Source organism: Astatotilapia calliptera, unplaced genomic scaffold (genome assembly GCF_900246225.1).
Source record: "Astatotilapia calliptera unplaced genomic scaffold, fAstCal1.2 U_scaffold_3, whole genome shotgun sequence".
Lineage (NCBI taxonomy): Eukaryota > Metazoa > Chordata > Actinopteri > Cichliformes > Cichlidae > Astatotilapia > Astatotilapia calliptera.
In genome coordinates, this window is record NW_020535767.1 from 494,257 (window position 1) to 515,679 (window position 21,423).

The 21,423-nt window shown below is 42.6% G+C and overlaps 2 protein-coding genes across 3 annotated transcripts in view; both read right to left on the bottom strand.

Annotated features, from left to right (window-relative positions):
- Window positions 1-1,239: 1,239 nt before the first annotated feature.
- Window positions 1,240-12,095, bottom strand: LOC113017970 (uncharacterized). The gene is made up of 7 exons (XM_026161050.1): window positions 11,976-12,095; window positions 9,731-10,078; window positions 8,064-8,396; window positions 5,770-5,868; window positions 4,220-4,225; window positions 1,740-2,075; window positions 1,240-1,331 (listed from the first exon to the last, which is right to left on the bottom strand). Exons 1-7 carry the CDS (start codon window positions 12,010-12,012, stop codon window positions 1,240-1,242), a joined length of 1,251 nt encoding a protein of 416 aa, XP_026016835.1. The 5' UTR covers window positions 12,013-12,095.
- Window positions 12,096-17,725: 5,630 nt separating this feature from the next.
- The window catches only part of LOC113017973 (uncharacterized), a 32,950-nt gene continuing 29,252 nt past the window's right edge, over window positions 17,726-21,423 (bottom strand). For both annotated transcript variants that reach the window (XM_026161053.1, XM_026161054.1), the window contains exons 3-5: window positions 20,672-21,004; window positions 18,001-18,321; window positions 17,726-17,910 (exon numbers count right to left, since the gene is read on the bottom strand). In XM_026161053.1, the coding sequence (XP_026016838.1) occupies window positions 17,849-17,910; window positions 18,001-18,321; window positions 20,672-21,004 (716 nt within the window). In that variant the 3' untranslated portion in view covers window positions 17,726-17,848. The remainder of the gene's footprint in view (window positions 17,911-18,000; window positions 18,322-20,671; window positions 21,005-21,423) is intronic.

The window sequence follows — 21,423 nt, forward strand, 5'->3', positions numbered from 1 at the left end:
TGGTCTGGCTTTTTATAGCAGATAACCTTAAAAATATTCTACAATTTTCTGCATATAAAGTTTAAATTTCTTCAGTATTGAACATCAGAAAAAACAGGCTTTCTTGTCCGAGGTCATTTAAGTGAAAAAAGAAAAAGAAAAGAAAAAGACAGCAGCCACAGCGCTGTAAACAACGGTAGACTGGTGGGTAATAAGCGAATGAATAATGCAGAAAACAGAGATTGGAGACGGGAAACTGTTCTTGAAGTACAGAGAGAGAGAGAGAGAGAGAGAGCTAGCTGTGCAGGAAGTGTGATTTTAATAGTCGTGGAAGCAAAACAGCAAAATTCAGCTCGGTGAATTTTGGTTGGAGAGACAAAACCTGCAGCTCAGAATCAGCGCAAAAAGACGTAAACACAGCGCGGACCGGACGCATCAGGATCGCTGAGCTCCGACAGCGTGTCCGTCTGCGGGCCGTCGGGTGAGAAAGCCGAGAAAGACAAAGCTGATTCTGATGCGTCCGCTCTGTGTTTACGTCTTTGTGTGGAGTCCGTGTACCTGCTCTCATCTGCTGTTTGGTTGTTGTTGAACTGGTTTTGTGAGCTTTAATCTGAGAATCTGGCGTTTCTGGCAAAACACAGTTATATTTAAAAGTCGATCCAGGATTTAATGAATTGATATCGCTTTATTCAAGCTACTCACCTCCCACTTCCACCTGCACTTTCAACTGGACCACGGCCAATCAGAGAGGTCCCGCCCCTGACTATCTCTGATTGGTTTAGTCCACGATAGGGGCATAATGTGTGTCTGTTGTTGACCACAGGGAAGGTTGCAGATTTTTTTTTTTTTGCCTCCCAAACAGTTGGTCGCACAGATGCAACCAAATATTTTTTTAGTCGCACCACTGAAAAATTTGGTCGCATTTGAGACCAAATTGGTCGCACTCTAGAGCCCTGTATGTGATAATGTCCTTTGTTTTTCATGTTGTAACATTACTGTGAGAACGCTCCTCTCCCTCAGAGGATCCACCTGTGCTTCCTCTCCTCTCTCCTCCACCTGTTACAGTGAGGGAACGTCCTCCATGATGGAGGAGCTGCTGGAAAGTGCTGAGAGTTTCCTCCAGAGTGAGACCTCTGTCACAGTTCAGAGGATCTACGGCAGCAGAGACCTTCATGGACACTAAAAGTCTCAAACACACAACAACAACATCACACTGACTCCACTCTGACATCACTGATCAATAATCAAAGAACACACAGATCAAACTGATTGATCAGCCATCAGAGGAGTTGGATCAATGGAGCTGCTTCTGTTCCTGATGTCCCCTGTTTGATCCTGGACCTGAACTCTCCCTGCAGAGGAGACACAAGACAGTCAGAGACACACACACACACACACACACACACACACACGCACACGCACACATACACATACACGCACACACACACACACACACACACACACACACACACACACGTCTGGATTGCTATCCTCGTGGGGACATCCCACTGACATAATGTTTTCGCTAGCGTCTTACCCTAACTCTGACCATCAAAAATGAATGTCTAACCCTTACCCTAAACCATAACCTAATTGTAACCCTGACACTAAAACCACATTTTGAGTGTGAAAATAGCTTTTAACCCCGTGGGGACCGGGATTTTGGTCCCCACCAAGATAGTAAGAACCCGTACACACACACAGAAAATAAGACAGACACACACACGCGCACACACACACACACACGCGGGCGTACAAACCTTTGACTTTGAGTAGCACTGTTTTGAATCTGATTGTGACTTTGTCATTAGTCAAGACGCTACATGTGTATCTCCCACTGTCTTTCTTTTTGGGCTGTTTCAGGGTCAGACTGAGGTCTCCAGTTTTCAGCAGGTCTTCATTCATCTTCGTTCGGTCTCTGTAAAAGTGATGCTGTTCTTCAGGCTGGTCAGAGCCGTTCTCATACACGTGGACGATCAATGAAGGTTCAGGTTCTTCACGTTCCCACTGCACTTCAGCATCTTCAGGCAGGTTTTTTGTGGTTTTGCATAGCAGCTGGACAGACTCCTCCCCCTCCTCCACCACCACCCGAGAGACTGAGAGGACAACAAACACAATATGAGCTGTACAAAGTGTGAATGGTGCTGCAGTAGAGTCCTGACAGGGACTAGAAAGAGAGAGCAGATTTCTCCTGTTTTGGCTTCCTGTTAAATCCAGAATTCAAAATCCTGCTCCTCACATACAAGGTCTTAAATAATCAGGCCCCCTCTTCTCTATCGCTATCTTAATGACCTTGTAGTATCATATCACCCTATTAGAGCACTTCAGCTGAACACACCTGGGGCGTTCTTTCTACAATAGAAATCAAATATTCTTCAGAAAGTTCTTTCTATATCTGTTGCAGAAGTTCCCATAAATGTTGCACTTGTAGGCTGCTTTGCTTTCACTCCTCTGTCCAATTCATCCCAAACCAGCTCGATGGGGTTTAAGTCTGGATACTTGATGGACGCTCCATGTTTTCAAGCTTACCACCTTGTTCTTTTTATCTGAGGTAGTTCTGGCATAGCTTGCACTTTTGGGTCATTATCTTGCTGTAGGATGAGTCCCTGACCAACTAGCAGAGGGTTCTGGATGGTGTTGCTGAATGCAGTGGTAGCCGTTTTGGTTCAGGGTGCCTCTCATTCTGTACAAGTCACCACCCCAAACTTAGGATGATTTGTAATGGTCTTCTTAGTCTGTCCATTTAAACACACAGTTGCTCCGCCTGACATTTTTGGCTTTTAGATCAAAACATCAAAGAATTTATTTTATTTGAATGAACTGAAAATAGATTCAAACTAAAAGCTTTTAGAGAATAAACTCCTGCATGACCTGTGACCTCTGACCTGTATCTACAGCACTGACCTCTGACTTTCAGCTGCACTTGTTTCTTCAGCAGGATGTTTCCGTCCCTGCTGTAGACGGTGCAGGTGTAGGTGGAGTTATCTCCATCTGTGGGGTGTTTCAGGGTCAGACTGAGGTCTCCAGTTCTCAGCAGGTCTTCATTCATCTTCGTTCGGTCTCTGTAAAACTGGTGCTGTTTTTCATTTTGGTCAGAGCCGTTCATATACACATGGACCTCATCATAGCTACTGTCCTTCCACTTCACTTTAGCATCGTCAGGCAGGTGAAGTGTGGTTTTGCAAGGCAGCTGGACAGACTCCACCCCTGAATCCACCTCCACCACATAGGGGACTGAGAGGACAACAAAGCACAACATGAGCTTGGATGGAGACATTTGGAAGCCCTGGTTTAGACCTATATCGTTCTTTAGAATATCATGTGACCAAAGATAAATGAGGTTCTGTTTCTCTGAAACAAACTCATGCCTTACTATGTGATTTGAGTTGTTGAAAAAATGCTGGAATTCGTTTTTTGCGTGATCTGAGCTGGAGTTAGGATCATCTCGAGCTTACAAGGATATTATAAGCACATTATAGAGCCACCAGAAAGGCCAAATAAATTGCAGTAGTTAGAAAGCAATTTAATACGCTGTCTCACTAACAACCAATAACAACTTATGCAAAGACTGACAGTCTGACACACTGTGGGATTTATAAAGGTTGATGCATCAGTTAAAGTCCTTAAAAAGCTCAGAAATAAAGAGAAAGGTTGGTTAAAGCAAAGAGAGGCACTGGCAGCCTTTAAGACACTAAACAAGAGAAACAGATCAGAGAACATCAGACTGAATAAGTGGAATAAAGTGCATAAAATGGATCTGACTTCTGACCTTTGACCTGTATTTACAGCACTGACCTTTGACTTTCAGCTCCACTTGCTTCTTCACCAGGATCCTTCCCTCCCTGCTGTAGACGGTGCAGGTGTAGGTGGAGTTGTCTCTATCTGTGGGGTGTTTCAGGGTCAGACTGAGGTCTCCAGGTTCCAGTAAGTTTCTCTTCGTCTTTGTTTGGTTTTTGTATTTATCGTGCTGTTCTTCAGGCTGGTCAGAGCCGTTCTCATACATGTGGACATTCCTGTTATATTTATCCTTCCACTCCACTTTAGCGTCTTTGCGAAGCCAAACTGCGGTCTTGCAGGGCAGCAGGACAGACTCCACCCCTGAATCCACCTCCACCTGGGGGACTGAAAGGACAACAAAGCACAACATGAGCTGTAGTGAAGTTACTAATAGTCTTTCCGGACAGTAGACTTTTAAAAAAAAAATCTTTGGCCTTTTTCAGGCTTTATAAGATAGATGTACTGAAGACTGACAGGACATTGGAGGGAAAGAAAGAGACGAAGAAATGAGGCAGTGTGGTTTGTTCTGACAGACCACACTGTAGTATCTGATACCATTTATCACAGTAATTTACTATAGATATTGCCAGAATGCACCAGAGGACAATGTGCAATGGTTTGACGCATATCTATCTGATAGATTCCAGCTTCCATGTAACGGAAACAAGAATTCACAAACAAGAATTAGTTATGGAGCTCCACAGGGTTTTGTGTTGGGATCAATTCTATTTACATTATACATGCTTCTCTTAGGTAATAGGTTCGGTTCAGTTCGATACTTTGGTGTCACAGTTCGATATTTGTTCGATACAAAAAAATGTTCATGCTTTTTTAATTTGTCAATTATTAAAATTATAAATATATATTTTAACTCAAAAGTACAGTTTTTAAATTTAATGTTGCTGAAACAACAAAATAATAATAAAAAAATATCTGATTGAGGAATCACTCGTCTTTGGAAAAGAGAGTTTATTACAGAGAAATGGCTCTTTCCAAAATAAAAGCTCTACTATACGCTTCTTCTGGGCTATATTCTCAGCAGCATATTAAACATATCAGGTCCCCATGAGGAGAATCCTGTGCTAACAGCTGTCTAAATGACTCGGGTAAAGTTTGTAGCATGCGTGCTTGTTGTTTTTGTCTGCTTCCACTTGTCTTTGCACTAGGATGATGTCGGCGTAAATGTGCAGTCATATTCATTGTGTTCCCACTAGTGCTGTCAGCGTTAATCTCGTTGAAATGACGTTAACGCCATAACGCGGCAAATCTCCGTTAACAAGTTACCGCGGATCGCCCCGTGCGTGGGGCTGGACGGCGTCAACACGTTAACGAGCAAACTGCGCTAACGCAGTAGTTCCCACCATGTAATTGAGCATTGCGTGGCACATCCGACATACTGTTTTACTTTTGTCCATGACGCGCTTACCTTCAGGGTCATACGTCACATGAAATGATGAAACCAAGATAGTACCAAACGCCAGATCTGAATGAGGGTGGGGGAGGTTCAATTTGCCATGTTGCAACGAGCTTAGCTTCTGTCTTGCTAGCTTGTGCTGCGCTCAGTGGATCTGCAGTCGACAGTGCAGCCTAGGCGGAGTAGTTGAACGCAGATCCACTGAGCGCTCAACACAGACAGCATCGTCAGAAGAAAAGTTGATAAAATAAATAAAACATTATGTATTGTTTGATATATATGCATACCGAACCGAAAGCACTGTATCGAACGGTTCAATATCGATACGAGTATTGTTGCACCCCTAGTAATAATATTAGAAAACACTGTATACACTTTTCATTTCTATGCAGATGATACCCCGTTTTATTTGTCTATGATGCCAGATGACACAAATCAATGATTTAAACTACAGGAATGTGTTAAAGACATGAAGGCTTGGATGTTCGACAATTTTCTTCTCCTAAATTCAGATAAAGTGAGTTCATTGTACTTAGTGCCAAAAACTTCAGAAACATGGTGACTGATCAATGAGTTTGAAGGTTTTCTGAGACACTCACCTGACATGAAATAGTGCCGGAAATGAAATAAAAGACCTCCAGAAACCACAAGAAGAACCAGGAGAACCAGGAGAGCTTTGGCCCAGGATGGAAACCGTTCTGTGTAGAAACACAAAAAACAACAAACAAACTAAAATTAATGAACAGCCCTATAACTTGCTCAAAGAGCCAGTATGGTTATTCTAACATTGTTAATATAATATTTTATATTAATGATGTGAGATGTAGATGTATCTACAGCAGCTGTTTGTTGCTGACCTGTGACCTGCATTTGCACCTCTCTCAGTGTGTGGTGTCCTAGCCCAAATGCTCTGACAGAGCAGGTGTAGGTGGCGCTGTCAGACAGTTGGAGGTTGGTCAGGTTCAGGCTGAGGTCTCCAGTTTCCAGAGCGTCAGTCTTCATGGATGTTCGGCTGCTGTAACGCTGGTTTTGATCTTTCAGTTCATCTCCTTGAACCTGACGCTGGTGGACGGTTGGAGGACTGAGGTCGGAGCGACTCCACATCGCTATAGGGTCCCTCAGTTCAAAAGTGTGAAACTCACAGGGCAGCATAACAAGTGGGTGCCCTACATGCAGCTTGATAATTGAGGTGTATTGGGAAACTGTGAAGACACACATACAGACACTGCTGATGTTTGAGGACAGCTTTTCTAAATTTTTTTTCAAATACAAGGACCTTAATCACTGACACAACATTCAATGATCATTGCAATCCCAAAGGTTTTACTGTAATCCAGCATCATCATCAACATCACAGAGACCTAGCAGGAAATCTGAGATTTTATTTACACTCAACAAAAATATAAACACAACACCTTTGTTACTGCTCCCATTCCCCATGGGATGGACGTAGAGACCTAAAATTCATTCCAGATACACAATATAACCATCCCTCCCAAACAGTGGTCACAAATCAGTCCAAATGTGTGGTAGTGGGCACATCTGCCATATTGAGATAATCCATCCCACCTCACAGGTGTGCCACATCAGGATGCTGATCTGACATCATGAGTAGTGCACAGGTGTACCTCAGACTGCCCACAACAAAAGGCCACCCTGGAATGTGCAGTTTTGTCTCACAGCAAAATGCCACAGATGCCACAAGCAATGAGGGAGCGTGCAACTGGCATGCTGACAGCAGGAATGTCAACCAGATCTGTCGCCCGTGCATTGAATGTTCATTTCTCAACCATAAGCCGTCTCCACAGGCGTTTCAGAGAATATGGCAGCACATCCAACCGGCCTCACAACCGCAGACCTCGTGTAACCACACCAGCCCAGGACCTCCACATCCAGCAGGTTCACCTCCAAGATCGTCTGAGACCAGCCACCCAGACAGCTGCTGGAACAATTGGTTTGCACAACCAAACAATTTCTGCACAAACTGTCAGAAACCGTCTCAGGGACGCTCAACTGCATGCCCGTCGTCCTCATCGGGGTCTTGACCTGACTCCAGCTCGTCGCCGTAACAGACTTGTGTGGGCAAATGCTCACATTCGATGGCGTCTGGCACGTTGGAGAGGTGTGCGCTTCACGGATGAATCATGGTTCACATTGTTCAGGGCAGATGGCAGCTGAGAATGTCCCAGTTCTTGCATGGCCAGCATACTCACCGGACATGTCACCCATTGAGCATGTTCGGGATGTGCTTGACCGGCGTATACGACAGCGTGTACCAGTTCCCACGAATATCCAACAACCTCGCACAGCCATTGAAGTGGAGTGGACCAACATTCCACAGGCCACAACTGACAATCTGATAGACTCCATGCGACGATGTGTTGCACTGCATGAGGCAAATGGTGGTCACACCAGATACTGACCGGTTCTGGGTCCCCAGACCCCCAATAGCGCAAAAAACTGCACATTCCAGGGTGGCCTTTTGTTGTGGGCAGTCTGAGGTACACCTGTGCACTACTCATGATGTCAGATCAGCATCCTGATGTGGCACACCTGTGAGGTGGGATGGATTATCTCAATATGGCAGATGTGCCCACTACCACACATTTGGACTGATTTGTGACCACTGTTTGGGAGGGATGGTTATATTGTGTATCTGGAATGAATTTTAGGTCTCTACGTCCATCCCATGGGGAATGGGAGCAGTAACAAAGGTGTTGCGTTTATATTTTTGTTGAGTGTATGTTACCGCCCATCAGGGTTTTCTAATTCGATTTAATTACATTTTATTTATATAGTGCCAAATAACAACAGCTGCCTCAAGACAACTGTCTTTTAGGAGGTGGAAATCTCTCCTCTGTACCAGAGGTCTATTATGACCTACAGCACTGACCTTTGACCTGCAGCACTACTTTCTGTCTCAGGATGTCTTTGTCCCTGTAGATGGTGCAGATGTATCCTCCACTGTCTCTCTCTGTGGGGTGTTTCAGGGTCAGACTGAGGTCTCCAGTTTTCAGCAGGTCTTCATTCATCTTTGCACGGCCGCAGTAAAGGTCATTTTGGTTATTTTGGCGGTCCCTTCCGTTTGCATGGACACGGACGATCTTCAGTTCTCGGTCAGAGCGAGTCCACTCCACTGTGGCGTCCTCAGGCAGGTCAGGTTTTGTTTTGCAGGGCAGGATGACAGACTCTGACCTTTCACCCACACTCACCTCCACCTGCTTTTCTGAGAGGACAATAAACCAAAGTATCAGCAGTAGATGTAGTTGTAGTCATACTGATGGTAACTGAAGCACAGCTGAGTATCTACATTTCTGACCTCTGACTCACCTGTTACCAGTAATCATATATAATAATAGTCTCTGGATCATTTTTGTTTGAATGGAAACTGAAAGTGATAAAATGCTGCTACAGTTACAAACTACTGCAAAATCAGGGGTGTGTTTGCTGAGGCTCCTGAGTGGAGAACCTCTGCAAATTCAATCTTTGGAAAAACAGGCGGGGCAATGTAAGCATGCGCGGACTGATTTGTGCGTTTACAACACAGAAGAAGTTCAAACATGGAAAAACTAACCCCCCCGTTAACGCAGTTATCACAATTAACATTTTTAATGCTCTCAACCTATCTGGAGCGCAGAATGGACAAACTGCCGAAATGCATTGACAGAGACATTTCTGGGGTTTTGACTCAGTACGCGCTCCAGATGGATTAATTGTTAATCGCGTTAGTCGTGATAACGGCGCATTAACGCTGACAGCAGGAAAAAAATATAAAGCTGCCAATTTGGGATTTCTTTGGCTTTAAACCTAAGGATGTAATCAAAGTGGTGTGCCACTTGTGCAGAAATATAGTGCGAGCAAAGCACTCAAACACGACTAACTTGCATGAGCATGTACGTGTCCACCATCTGGCTGAGTATGCTAAGCTATCACCAGATTCTGCAGCTCCATCGACAAGCACTTGGGGGCACTCTGAGGAGGTGCATCTGCTCGCAGATGAAAGAGGGTGCTGTTAAAACAGCGCTATTAGTTTTTTTTCTGTTGACTGCTTCTATTAGCTCCATCGTTATTAGCAAACTTACTCACGGGTAAATAAATAAATAGCCCTTGTAAAAACTATCGAAAGTCGATATATTCGTCCAGTCGCCCAACCCTAATGGACATATCCTAAGACAGTGGTTCCAACCTAAAAGTCTCATTCACATCATATCTAAATGGATGAAAAGTGATGATCCATTTCTGCTGACAAGTTAAAAACCTACAGGACTTGCATTTTATCAGTCCAATTAGTCCAGGTAGCTCCGTGTTTTAGAGTAAATAAAACATTCTAAATGTTCTCAATCTAGCCTCCATGTTTAATAAACACTCCAAATGCTGTAGCAGTAAGGTTCTCTTCTATTCAGCTTTGCTGCTAATTCCTCTAAGGCTAGATCTGTGGGAAATGTTGTTTTTGATTTCTTCAGGTGTTTCAGAACAATTTAGCAAATGTTGAATCTGACTTTTATCTACAGAACTGAATGTAATCTGAAATTACAGCAGATGTTGTGGTCTGTTGCTGACCTTTGACCTGCAGTTGTATATCTCCCAGTCTTGTTTCTTCGCTCCCATCTGTGATGGAGCAGGTGTAGTTGCCGCTGTCAGCTTTTGTTGGTTTTCTCAGAGTGAGGCTGAAATCAGAAGTGTCCATAGCATCAGGCTTCATTGATGTGCGTCCTCTGTAATGCTGGTTTTGTCCTCTGAGATCATCTCCTCGTTCTCGTTGCACATGGACAGATTTGGGATCAATATCATTGCGATTCCACATCACTGTTGGGTGTATAGGTATATAACTGGAGAACTGACAAGGCAACATTACAGAGTTTTCCTCTTCATACACCTCCACTACGACAGCCAGGGCATGCTGAAAAACTGTGAAGAAACACGCAAACAGAAAAACAAATTAACTGTTTGTTGATGCTTGTCTCAGAGCCCACATTTATCTGCAGAGAGCAAAAAGAACACTTTTGTAGTTAGACACTCAAATAAAAATTTAATTAAATCAGACGCTTAAGACAGAGACATTTGAGCCTACACCTGCTGGCTGCAGGTCTCTAAGCCAGCTAACCAAAACCTTGGCCCTTTATTATGAAATTCTATAAATATTATGAGTTCTGCATACCCTGGATATCTTTTCATTATCTGGATCCACTTACTCTAACATCAGTGATCAGGGACACAAAGCTTACATGACACTATGCTATCCAGTGTACTGAGTAGCCTTTGGAACTTCTTGTCTGGGGTTTGACTCCCAACTAGGGTGTCTCTATCCTTTATGCGTCCCCAGGCTATAACCCCCATGCTAACCCAGCCGGCCTCAGATGTGAACGGTCAGATTACACTGATGAGAAGTGGGCTACTGAAACAAGAAGACATAAATGGGCAAAGGATGAGAACATGTTGCTGTTGGAATGCTACTAAGCAAGTAACTCAAGCAGAAGGGGGTTGCATTAAGAGGATAACATTCAGAAGAAGCGACCACAACTGGTGCTACGCCAAGGGGGAGCAAGAATGTCAGGCCAGGTTTGTATTATGTATTCTAGGCAATCCCCAGTGGGACCATCATTGAGACTAATCAACTGATCTAAACCACGGCAGCATTGATCAGTGATGAACAGCCACAAGAATCAGTACCCTCCATGAAGAAGGAGACTAGAGGCCAAGATCAATATAGCATGGAAGAAAGTTAGCAAACTACCAGAGCTGCATAATTGTGCGATGGAGAAAGGGATGTCTAAGAAGTACAGCAAGCTGTCCATGCCTGAAGCCTTGAAAACTGCTAAGCAAAGATTCACCACCTTGGCTAGTCACTTGAAGAGGTACACCAGAGAGATTGAAGGCAGACTGTACTCCATGGAACAATTCAAGGTATACTCTCAATCAGGGGCGGAGCGTGGGGGTGGCTTACTGGGCTTAAGCCCGGGTTGTTTTGTCAGAAGCCCGGGGTCTTTTGGAGTGTAATTTTTCATAGTTAGATGCCTGGCTGACAACTGTATAAAACAAAAAGTACACACAATATTCGAAGCACATAGTGCACACTGTGGGAATTTACGACTGTGCGTGAATCCCCCCTGATATTGGTATGATCCGAGCTCAGGCACTAAGCGACTGAGCGAGGGGGCGGGGCAGCTGCTGCCTGTGAGTGCGCTGTTGGAGAAACGGAGCCAGCCATACTAAGGAGAGCTTAAGTTTGAGCAGGTACCAAAGCAAATCATTCGTACCGTACAAATAATGTAAATATGACGGTGCATCACGAAAGATTGATATCAAACTGATCACTTGACCAATATTACGTTACTTGCTCTTCAAGTGAATCAACAAATGGCGAAATGAAAAGCCGAACAAATGCTATTTTTTATACATATATAAATGTGGGTATAACTCATACATATATATATATATGTATGTATGTGTGTGTATATATATATATATATATATACACTAGTCAATCTGGTACAATGACGTGAATTTTAGTACTCAGAGGGTTGAACGTGCTCAGCTCAAACCGGAAACAGCGCAACCCGAGGCTACTTTAGCATGTTAGCTAGCTCTGCCATATCAGAAGTATCCAATCTGTGACTACAAAGTCCACAGTCTGTTAGTCTGGTCTGTTTCTAACCTTCCCTCTTACTTTCACTATTAAATCCTCATGATTAAATCTGTATTTCCAACACTGTGTGAATTTCGTCAGAGGAGCGAGCTGCGCCTGAGTGTAGCACGGTCAAAGAGGACTGTGGAGCTGCTGCAGGTTAAACAGAGACTTTCTTACCGTTCATGAGGAGCAGGAACACCACCAGCGTCTTCATCCTCCTTTAAAAACAACTCAAACCGACACAAAGTCCCGTTAGATCCTCTGCTGACCCAACGAACCCACACCTGGACACACCTGCAGCTCCCAAACACGCCCACGCACAAAGTTTACTTTCGTTTTAACAGGAAGTCTCCGTGTGTCGCAGATATCAGTGATTCTGCGTTTGGTAGAGGGAGCCTGGATAGTAGTGGTGAAAGGTGTGGGGCTTTTTGTGTTCAACAATTACTCATTGTTGTGCAAAGTGAAAATCACAGTATGTTGGTGGTCATTTCTTGTGTTTGGCATCAATTTAAAAGAAAACAGCTGTAGTTTATTTAAACTCAATTAGTAAAAGCGTCTTCCATTTTTTAGCTTCAATGCTGTTGTTATTTTTCAGAATCAGAATACTTTATTGATCCCTAGGGGAAATTATTTTTCGTTACAGTGCTCCATTTTAAACCAACATTAAGACAAGACAGACAATACGCTAACTAAGAATAGTACAATATATACAGGCATATATACATAAAAGTCACTTATTAAGAAATAGCTGAAAAAGAACATGTGTAGCTGTTGCAGTAAACAGTGTGTTATGGGGAAGGGTTGTACAGAGGGATGGCCACATATACATAATACTATTTATTTATTTATTTATTACTGTGAAATGACGTGAGCATGCTCAGAGCCCGAAGGAGAACAGGTTAAAAATGAATTTAGGCTATGTGAGTGTTGAATTTCCTTTGAAGTACACCTCTCTGAACGTTCTCACAGTCGTGCCTGTTGTAGATCCATCACTCAAATTTCCTGTGGACTGCAGGGAAACGCCACACATCAACACCTACCTGCTGTCTGCTGCTAAAATAGTTCTTCTACAGTTTTCTTTAACCAGTTTGTACATTTGTTTATTTGCAAATTTTAATAGTGTTTCTATAGACACTAACAAGAAGAAGGTACTTAGCTTTGTTGCTGTTGGCAAAATGATTGTTCAGTGTTTCAGGAAAACAGGATTAAAAATTACATTCATGTTTTATGTAATGAATCATAACAATTATTCAGGCCACAAAAATTCACAGAGCCTACATGGTGTAACCTTCTCCTATCAAATGCTGATTTTTGGTAGTTTTTGATGAAAAATCCTAGTCAATTTAGTTAAAAAAAAAAAAAAAAAAAAAGGCTAGGATATTTAAGTAAAGAGTCCCAGCATTTTATTTGTTTCTCTCAGATGCCACCACACATTAAACACTGAGGCACCAACACAAGCAGAAATGCCACTGACGATGTCAGACACTTAGTGTGTTGAGTGCCACAGGGTTCTGTGCTAGGACCAATTCAGTTTGAATTGTACACGCTTCCTTTAGGGTTCTGCCATCCTTTCCTCTGTGGTCTGAGCTGTGTTTGTGTTTCCAGGTAATCAGCGATCCACCTGTTCCACAAAGGCTCCACCAACAACGACACCAACGACTCCTTGGAGTCAACATCATAGAGGACTTCTCCTGGACCCTTCACACAGACACTGCTATCAGGAAAGCTCGCCAGCGGCTTTACTTCCTGAGGAGGCTGAGGAAGTTTGGCATGAACGCCAACATCACCTCAAATTTTTACAGGTGTGCAATTGAGAGCTTGCTGACGAGCTGCATCACAGTTTGGTACGGAAGCTGCTCTGCCAGCAGCCGTAAATCACTGCAGAGGGTGGTGAAGGCAGCAGAGCACATCACTGGCACGAGGCTTCCTGCCATTCAGGACATTTATCTCCAGCGATGCCTCCGTAAAGCACACAGCATCATCAAGGACCACAGCCACCCAGCACATCAGCTGTTCTCCTTGTTACCATCTGGCAGACGTTACAGGAGTCTGTCTGCTCGGACTATAAGACTCAAAAACAGTTTTTACCACCAAGACATACGACACCTCAACCACAACACTTAAACACACACAACACAGCACTCAGAAGCTACCCTGCAGCTTCACAAGTACTCTGTTTAATCTGCACTGGTCACTCCACTTTATTGTCATTGATATTTCTATTTAAAAGTGCAATACTGTGATTTTCTGCTGCTCATTCCTGTGCAATATCCCATCTGCCCCCCGTCATATTTCTTTTCAAGATTTTCTTATTTAATCACTAGTGTACATATATTTATATTTATAGATACATATATATTCAGTCATCTTTTCTCTTTTACCATGTCTCTCTAATATTTTGCTCTTTACTATTTTTCTGTTTTTTTATTACTTTATTTTATTATATTTTCTCCTACTGTATCATGCTGCTGAGTGACTGATGCTCGTCAAACACATTTCATTGCAATGTTGACCCTGTGCTAACTTGCATATGACAAATAAAACTGAAAACTGAACAGGAAGTGAGCTCATACCTGCTTGACCCTACCATTTCCATGGAAATAGCCTTAAAACTGTTACTGCAAGGTGATTGGAGGCTTTTAGATGGCATCACACAACAAGAAGAGAGAAGCAGAGTCTGACAGCAGAGCTCACTGCTGGTTGCAGACAGCAAGTGACACTTTACAAGATAATTTTCTTTTAAAAAAATAAAGCAAATGAAGCTGAATCTTTCAGTTAATTAAATTATTTAAAAACAGTCTTGAATTGGTCTAATTAAATTAAAATGTCTTAAATCAAACCTTCAAAAACACGAGAAGTCAGATCTCTCTTTCTTGCTGTCTGATGGATGGCAGTCAGAGACGGTTTCATTGTTGGTGACATTAAAAAGTCTTAAATCTAATTTCAGAACATGTAGGATCGCTTTTATCCTCAAACACATCCACCACAGAAGAAGAAAAACACTGGATCAGATTAACGGTTAGCCAGTTGTTTTTATTTGGACTTTTTCCACAGGGACAGTGCACATTCATGAACAATGGAGGAGCTTAAGATTGCTACCAATAGAAATCCGATAGTGTTTTTTATAATCAATGAAACTGTTTTTATTTTTAATATCTTACTGCATTTTGTATACGTTCATGCACAAGTTTTAAAAAACAAAACACTAAAGCTATTCTGTTATACCTGTATGCAAAAAATACACTGCACCCACAATATTTTACAATTCAGCAATAACGATCAATCTAATAAACTTAAACCTGCACCATCCTCCATATTCTGGTATTCTAAACAGTACTTAGCAGAAATATTAAACAACCTAAATAACAGGGTTGCCATCTCCCAGCAAAAAAAAAAAAAAATAGGGAACAGCCCCTCTGCCTCATGATGCTTAATCGACGTAATTGACTTTAATTTAATGCATGTGTAAAACAAATACAAAGAAATCATTTTTTCTACAATAATTAAATAGATTCAACATCTTTCATTAACAGAATTGCAGACTGCACAGATGGTATCTTCCCAATGGAAAAAAGTACTATAGCTTATTAGGGTATATATTAGACTTAATAGTTACTATATACAATAATGGACTTCTATACATGTTACAGCAAATACAAACTTTGGTTGTAAGGTTCAGATAATTATTTATTAAAGCTAGAGATTTTAAATGAGAATAAGAAAGAGAAGTGTTTCTTTGTGCCCCCCTTTCCCTGTTAATGCCATACCTGGCCCTCTGGCGTAACTTTGCTAGACCCGCCCCTGAAAAGTTGCCAGCTGTCACCAGTGTTGGGGAGTAACTGAATACATGCACCAGCATTACGTATTTAAAACACAAAATATGAGTAACTGTATTCAGTTACAGTTACCGTTTAAAAGGTGTTATTTAGAATACAGTTACTTTGTTGATTACACGGCGGTCTTTTCCTGTTTCATATTTTAGGCTGTGCCCTCTATGGGTAATTCAACGCCGGTGGAAACCCAAACAAAACATGCATTAGGAGGCTCTAATGCCCGTGTCTCAATCTCACGGCCCATGTCACCTCTACTTGCGGCCCACATAATAACGTGAAGAAATATTTTTAAAAAGTATTATTCAAAAATGATTTAATATGAAGGCAATAGGCAGAGAGTTACAGGCATAGCATGTATGAAGCATGTAAATATAATAATAACCACTGCAGCCAAGAAGAGAGCCTGACGAGCCCAGCTGTAAGTAAGCTATTAAGACTCGACTGTACACTGTGTTCGTGTTTTCCTCCGAAACAATATGTTCTGTTGGAGCAGCCTTTCAACGCCTCTCTCTGTCTCTCGCAAGCAAAGTTGACCCACACAACAAAGTAAAGCTAGTTTTCAGCTACGAGCCCGACACAGAGCCCGACGCATTAGCCAGAGGTCCCTTTACTACGGTTCGGAGCCGCGGACCTGTTTTATATACACGGGAATAGTTTTCTACACGAGATCGCTGCAAAAAGTGCAGCCTTACCTAATGTCCACCTACTGTTACTCATTTATATTAAGATTTAAACATCTAGTTGGTGTTGGTATGGCGAGTGACCTTCAGTTATAGTAATAAATGACACAGCAATAGTACATTCATGTAGTTGTAAAAAGCATGACAATATATTAAGTAATTAAGTATTCAGAATATGTTACTCTCATTGAGTAAAGTAACGGAATATATTACAAAATACATTAGGGGACACGCTAATGTCCAAAATACAATGGAGCTGCTGTTAGTGGGACAGGACTTTATTCAGTCTCTTTGACATGATGAAAAATGAAATGAATGGATGGATTCCCAAAGAAAAAAAGTACTATAGCTTATTAGGGTATATATAAGACTAAATAGTTACTATATACAATAATGGACTTCTATACATTTAATCAGATGATCACTTTGGTTGTAAGATTCAGATAATTATTTAATAACAGCCAGACATCTTAAATGAGAATAAGAAAGAAATTTCTTTGTGCCCCCCTCTCCCTGTTAATGCCCTACCTGGCCCCCCTGGCAACACTTTGCTAGACCCGCCCCTGCACAGTTACCAGCTGTCAGCTACATAAAAAAGGATCCTGGTGTTATTTGTCTCTCAGAAACTGTTCATAACTTCCCTTCAACTCATCCATGTGACCTAAAAGGTAAACCTGTTTCTCCATCACCTGTTCAGCTCTGATGGTTCAGTAAGGACATCTCCTGGTCTCATCTTCATGTTTCCCTCTCACCAGATATACAAACCGACATCATGACCAGCAGCTTTACAGCTGTGGCTCCAGCAAACATCAGCTGATACTAGAAATTAATATTGAGTAAATTCTAGCAACAGTTTATCAAGCTTAAACGTGCTGTAGTTTATCCGCTGGTTTCCTCCTTCTGGGGCAAAGTGGGCGATAAACAAACAAGAGAGAAAAGCCGATCAGCTGATCATTGATCAGTTTCATGATTGAAGTAGCAACAGGAGAGGGAGGGGGGGAGAGAATGAGAGAAGAAGAGGCAGCTGTGCAGCGTAAAGACACGGAATACCTCCAGCTTTGTGCCTTTTTTTCCATTCTAGCTGAAGTACGGGACAAATCATGTTCCTTTTTACCTCAATATGGAACTTTAAAGTTCAACCTCCTCGGCTGTAATTGGTCCAGCCCAGAGTCCAGAAGTCCAACTTTTTGTGCAATGGTTAGCATCTTCCTCTGCCTTTTGGGTGCTACCGCAGGTGCCTTTGATGTCGACATTGCTGTGTTTGTTGTCTTCTGCTAGCCAAGATTTATGTATATTTGAGAAGCATTTTGTACTGGACAGGAGACACGGCACAAGATTGATTGAGCATGCATCAAGACATTGATTGACAATGGTCTGCAGCCAATCAGGACGCAGAACACAATGCACTGTACAAAACAAAGAAAGAAAAGCATGCAAAATTGCACCCCAAAAAATCAGCGAAACAGTGAGGCTGCGAAAAGTTAACCCCGTTATAGCGAGGGACCACTGTATAAAGGTTTTGCACATGATGTCAGGCCTAAGCTGACCGAGGAGTCGGATCAATGCAGCTGTTTCTGTTCATATTGTCCCTTGTTTGACCTGCAGAGGAGACAAAAGACAGTCAGACACACGAACGATTGCCTGCCCCCCCACCCACACACACGTGCAAACAAACACAAACCAACAAACCTTTGACTTTGAGCAGCACAGTTTTCGCTCTCCAGATCTTCCCATACACTACACATTTGTATTCTCCACTGTCACTCTCTTTGGGGGTTTTCAGGGTCAGACTGAGGTCTCCAGTTCTCAGCAGGTCTTCATTCATTTTCGTTCGTTCTCTGTAATCCTGGTCCTGTTCTCCAGGCTGGTCAGAGCCGTTCTTATATACATGGATCGTCTTTTTTGGGTTATAGTGTACCCACTCCACTTCAGCATCTCCAGGCAGGTTCTGTGATGTTTTGAAGGGCAGCTGGACAGACTCCGCCCCCTCCTCCACCTCCACCTGACACACTGAGAGGACAACAAACACAACATGAGCTGTACAAAGTGTGATTGGTGTTCAGAGCAGCATCATGTGACTCTTGTTCTGCACTAAATGAAGCGATGGAGTGGCGCCTCCTTCAGGCAGAGAAACAGCTCATGGAGAGAAATAATTCCATCCATCCATCCTCTTCTGCTTATCTGGGGCCAGGTCGCAGGGGCAGCAGTCTATGCAACAAAGCCCACACCTCCCTCTCCAGCCAGCCCCTACAGCTTTTCCAGGGAAACAGCAAGGCGTTCCCAGGCCAGGTGAGAGATATGATCTCATTATCAAGTCCTGGGTCTACTCCAGGGCCTCCTTCCAGTGGAACATGCCTGGAACAACTCAAATGTCTTGATGCATGCTCAATCATCCAGGTAAGTAAATTCCAAATTCTGTTCATCTGGACATAGTGTTTTCAGTGGGAAAACGTTTCATCATCATCCAAGTGACTTCTTCAGTCTCAGCTGACTGCAGGTTTCCCCAATCTTATAAACAATACATTTGCATTCTAAGGAGCTTGGCCCATCTTCAAGAAACTTAAAGAAGTCCAGACACTTTTCTTTCCAAGCTCCTTAGACTACAATGACCTGGATGACTGAGAACAGTACAGTACATTTGCATAATGACTGAAACTAGCATCACTGAATGAACAAGGGGCTGAGAGGTCAGGTTGTTTATTTGCAAGTTGTCATGACCATTGATCAAAGCTCACTGATCAAAGACCACTGATCAATGGCCATGAGTACCATTCACAGAGAGTTGAGGAATGTCTGCAATCACAGCATTGTAAGATGGTCACAGATGTACCCTCCTCGATTCAGAGATGGTCTTTCCCTTTTCATGTAAATGGCCTCCTTGACTTCGCCCTATTAGCACCTCGTCCTTTACTCTCGCGCTGCTCCGTGTGGCAAATCGAGCGCACCTCTCTGCATTTCAAACACGCGTCAAAACAATTAAGAGCACCCGAGGCAAGCTCGGAAAGCCAAGCAGAAGTTATTTGTAGAGATGAGAGGATAATGGCTGCTGAAGAAAGAATGCTGTTGGTTGAAAAGAGAAGTAAAACAACTTCAGTGGTTGGAAACATTATGGGTTGGCGGAGTCAGACGTGGATCAAGCAGACATAGTGTGTAAACTTTGCTACGGTGTCGTAGCTGCACCACAGAGCAACACTACAAATTGACATACCTCAATGTCAGTTTGATGCAATTGTGCATTGTGTGGCTACACAGCTTGCCTTGATGTTTGGTTATTTGTATGCATAAATATTATGCAGTATTTTGAAGTTCACTAAACATAGATGTTTACATTTTTCATTTATTTTTTATTTGCAAACACTTGCACTGTTATCAGTATTTGCAAACTATTTTATATGATTTTTTGACAATCTTTAAAGCCATTATTCAACACATTGTTATTGTTAAATAAATATCGTCAAATAATCAAGATCTCAATTTCAGTGAAAAAAATCGTGATTATCATTTTTGCCATAATCGAGCAGCCCTACCTTGAGGCGACTGTTGTTGTGATTTGGCACTATATAAATAAAATTGTATTGAATTTGTGGGGATAGGTTAATTGGATAATCCAAATTGTCACTAGGTGTGAATGTGCGAATGGTTGTCTGTCCCTGTGTGTTGACCCTGCGACAGACTGGTGACCTGTCCAGGGTGTACCCCGCCTCTCGCCCTATGACAGCTGGGATAGGCTCCAGCGCCCCCCTCGACCCTGAAAAGGATAAGCGGAAGCGAATGGATGGATGGATGGATGGATGGATGTATTGAATACCTCTACATGATGCTGTGGTGTCAAACTTACTGCAGCAAGTGTGGCTCTGTTTATTGTCAGTGAGTCAAATTGCCAATTTAAATAGTATTTTATCTGTATTAACTTAGAATCTATGGACACATCATTTTCACTCTTATTATCTTTCACTTCACAATAAAAGCCTCATATTTATGGCTGCTACACCCTGACATTTGACAACACCCAAATGACTGGATCATGGTAAATGGTAAACTGGTTCTCATATAGTGCTGACAATCACATGCATTCATACTCTGATAGACAAAACTAACAAAACTACTGATTTGATCCAAACTCAATCACACCAGAGGCTTTTATTTTGAAGTTAGGATAGTTAAAACTTCATTTTTAATCGTCTTCTTAGTCTGTTCATTTAAATGGACAGTTGCTCCACCTGACATTTTTGGCTTTTACATCAAAACATTAAAGATTTTATATCATTTGAATAAACTAAAAATAGATTAAAACTAAAAGCTTTTAGAAAATAAACTCCTACATGACCTCTGACCTTCAACCTGTATCTACAGCACTGACCTCTGACTTTCAGCTTCACTTGCTTCTTCAGGAGGATGTTTCCCTCCCTGCTGTAGACGGTGCAGGTGTAGATGGAGTAGTCTTCCTCTGTGGGGTATTTCAGGGTCAGACTGAGGTCTCCAGTTCTCAGCAGGTCTTCATTCATCTTCGTTCGCTCTTTGTAATCCTGGTGCTGTTCTTCAGGCTGGTCAGAGCCGTTCTCATACACGTGGACCTTCCTGTTGCCTCGTTCCTTCCACTCTACTTTAGCAACTTCAAGCAGGTTTTGTGTGGTTTTGCAGGGCAGCTCGACATATTCAACCTCAGAGTGCTCTGGCTTCACCTCAGCGTAATCTGTGGGACAACATAGGAGAAAACAAGGTTGGATGGAGACATTTGTGTTAACTGCTACACGCTGCTGCTTCACTGGTAATGCATTGTACCTCATTCAGACCCATTGTTAGCAGCATAAACTCAGCCACTTACAACATTTTGAAACACCTTGCATCCTTGCACCTCTTGTGGGAAACACCCCACATCACATCAAGAACTCCACCGACTTCACCGACAAGGTCCAGAAACTTACCCTGGATCCAGATGAAACCATGGTGTCCTTTGATGTAATCTCTCTCTTCACATGCACACCCACCACGGAGGCCGTGGAGACTGTCAGAAAACGCCTACAAGAAGACAGAACCAACTTCACCCCTGATCAGATTTGCACGCTGTTAGACCTCTGCCTCACCACCACATATTTCAAACGCAACAAGGGT

What these genes read in the sequence shown, in the direction of transcription:
- LOC113017970 (XM_026161050.1), bottom strand. Translation starts at nt 12,012, where the DNA reads ATGAAGACGCTGGTGGTGTTCCTGCTCCTCATGAACG. An exon ending in GTTCCTGCTCCTCATGAACG is followed by an intron (nt 10,079 to 11,975) that starts GTAAGAAAGTCT and finishes GTTTCTTCACAG; the next exon opens with TTTTTCAGCATGCCCTGGCT. An exon ending in AGTGCTACTCAAAGTCAAAG is followed by an intron (nt 1,332 to 1,739) that starts GTTTGTACGCCC and finishes TCTCCTCTGCAG; the next exon opens with GGAGAGTTCAGGTCCAGGAT.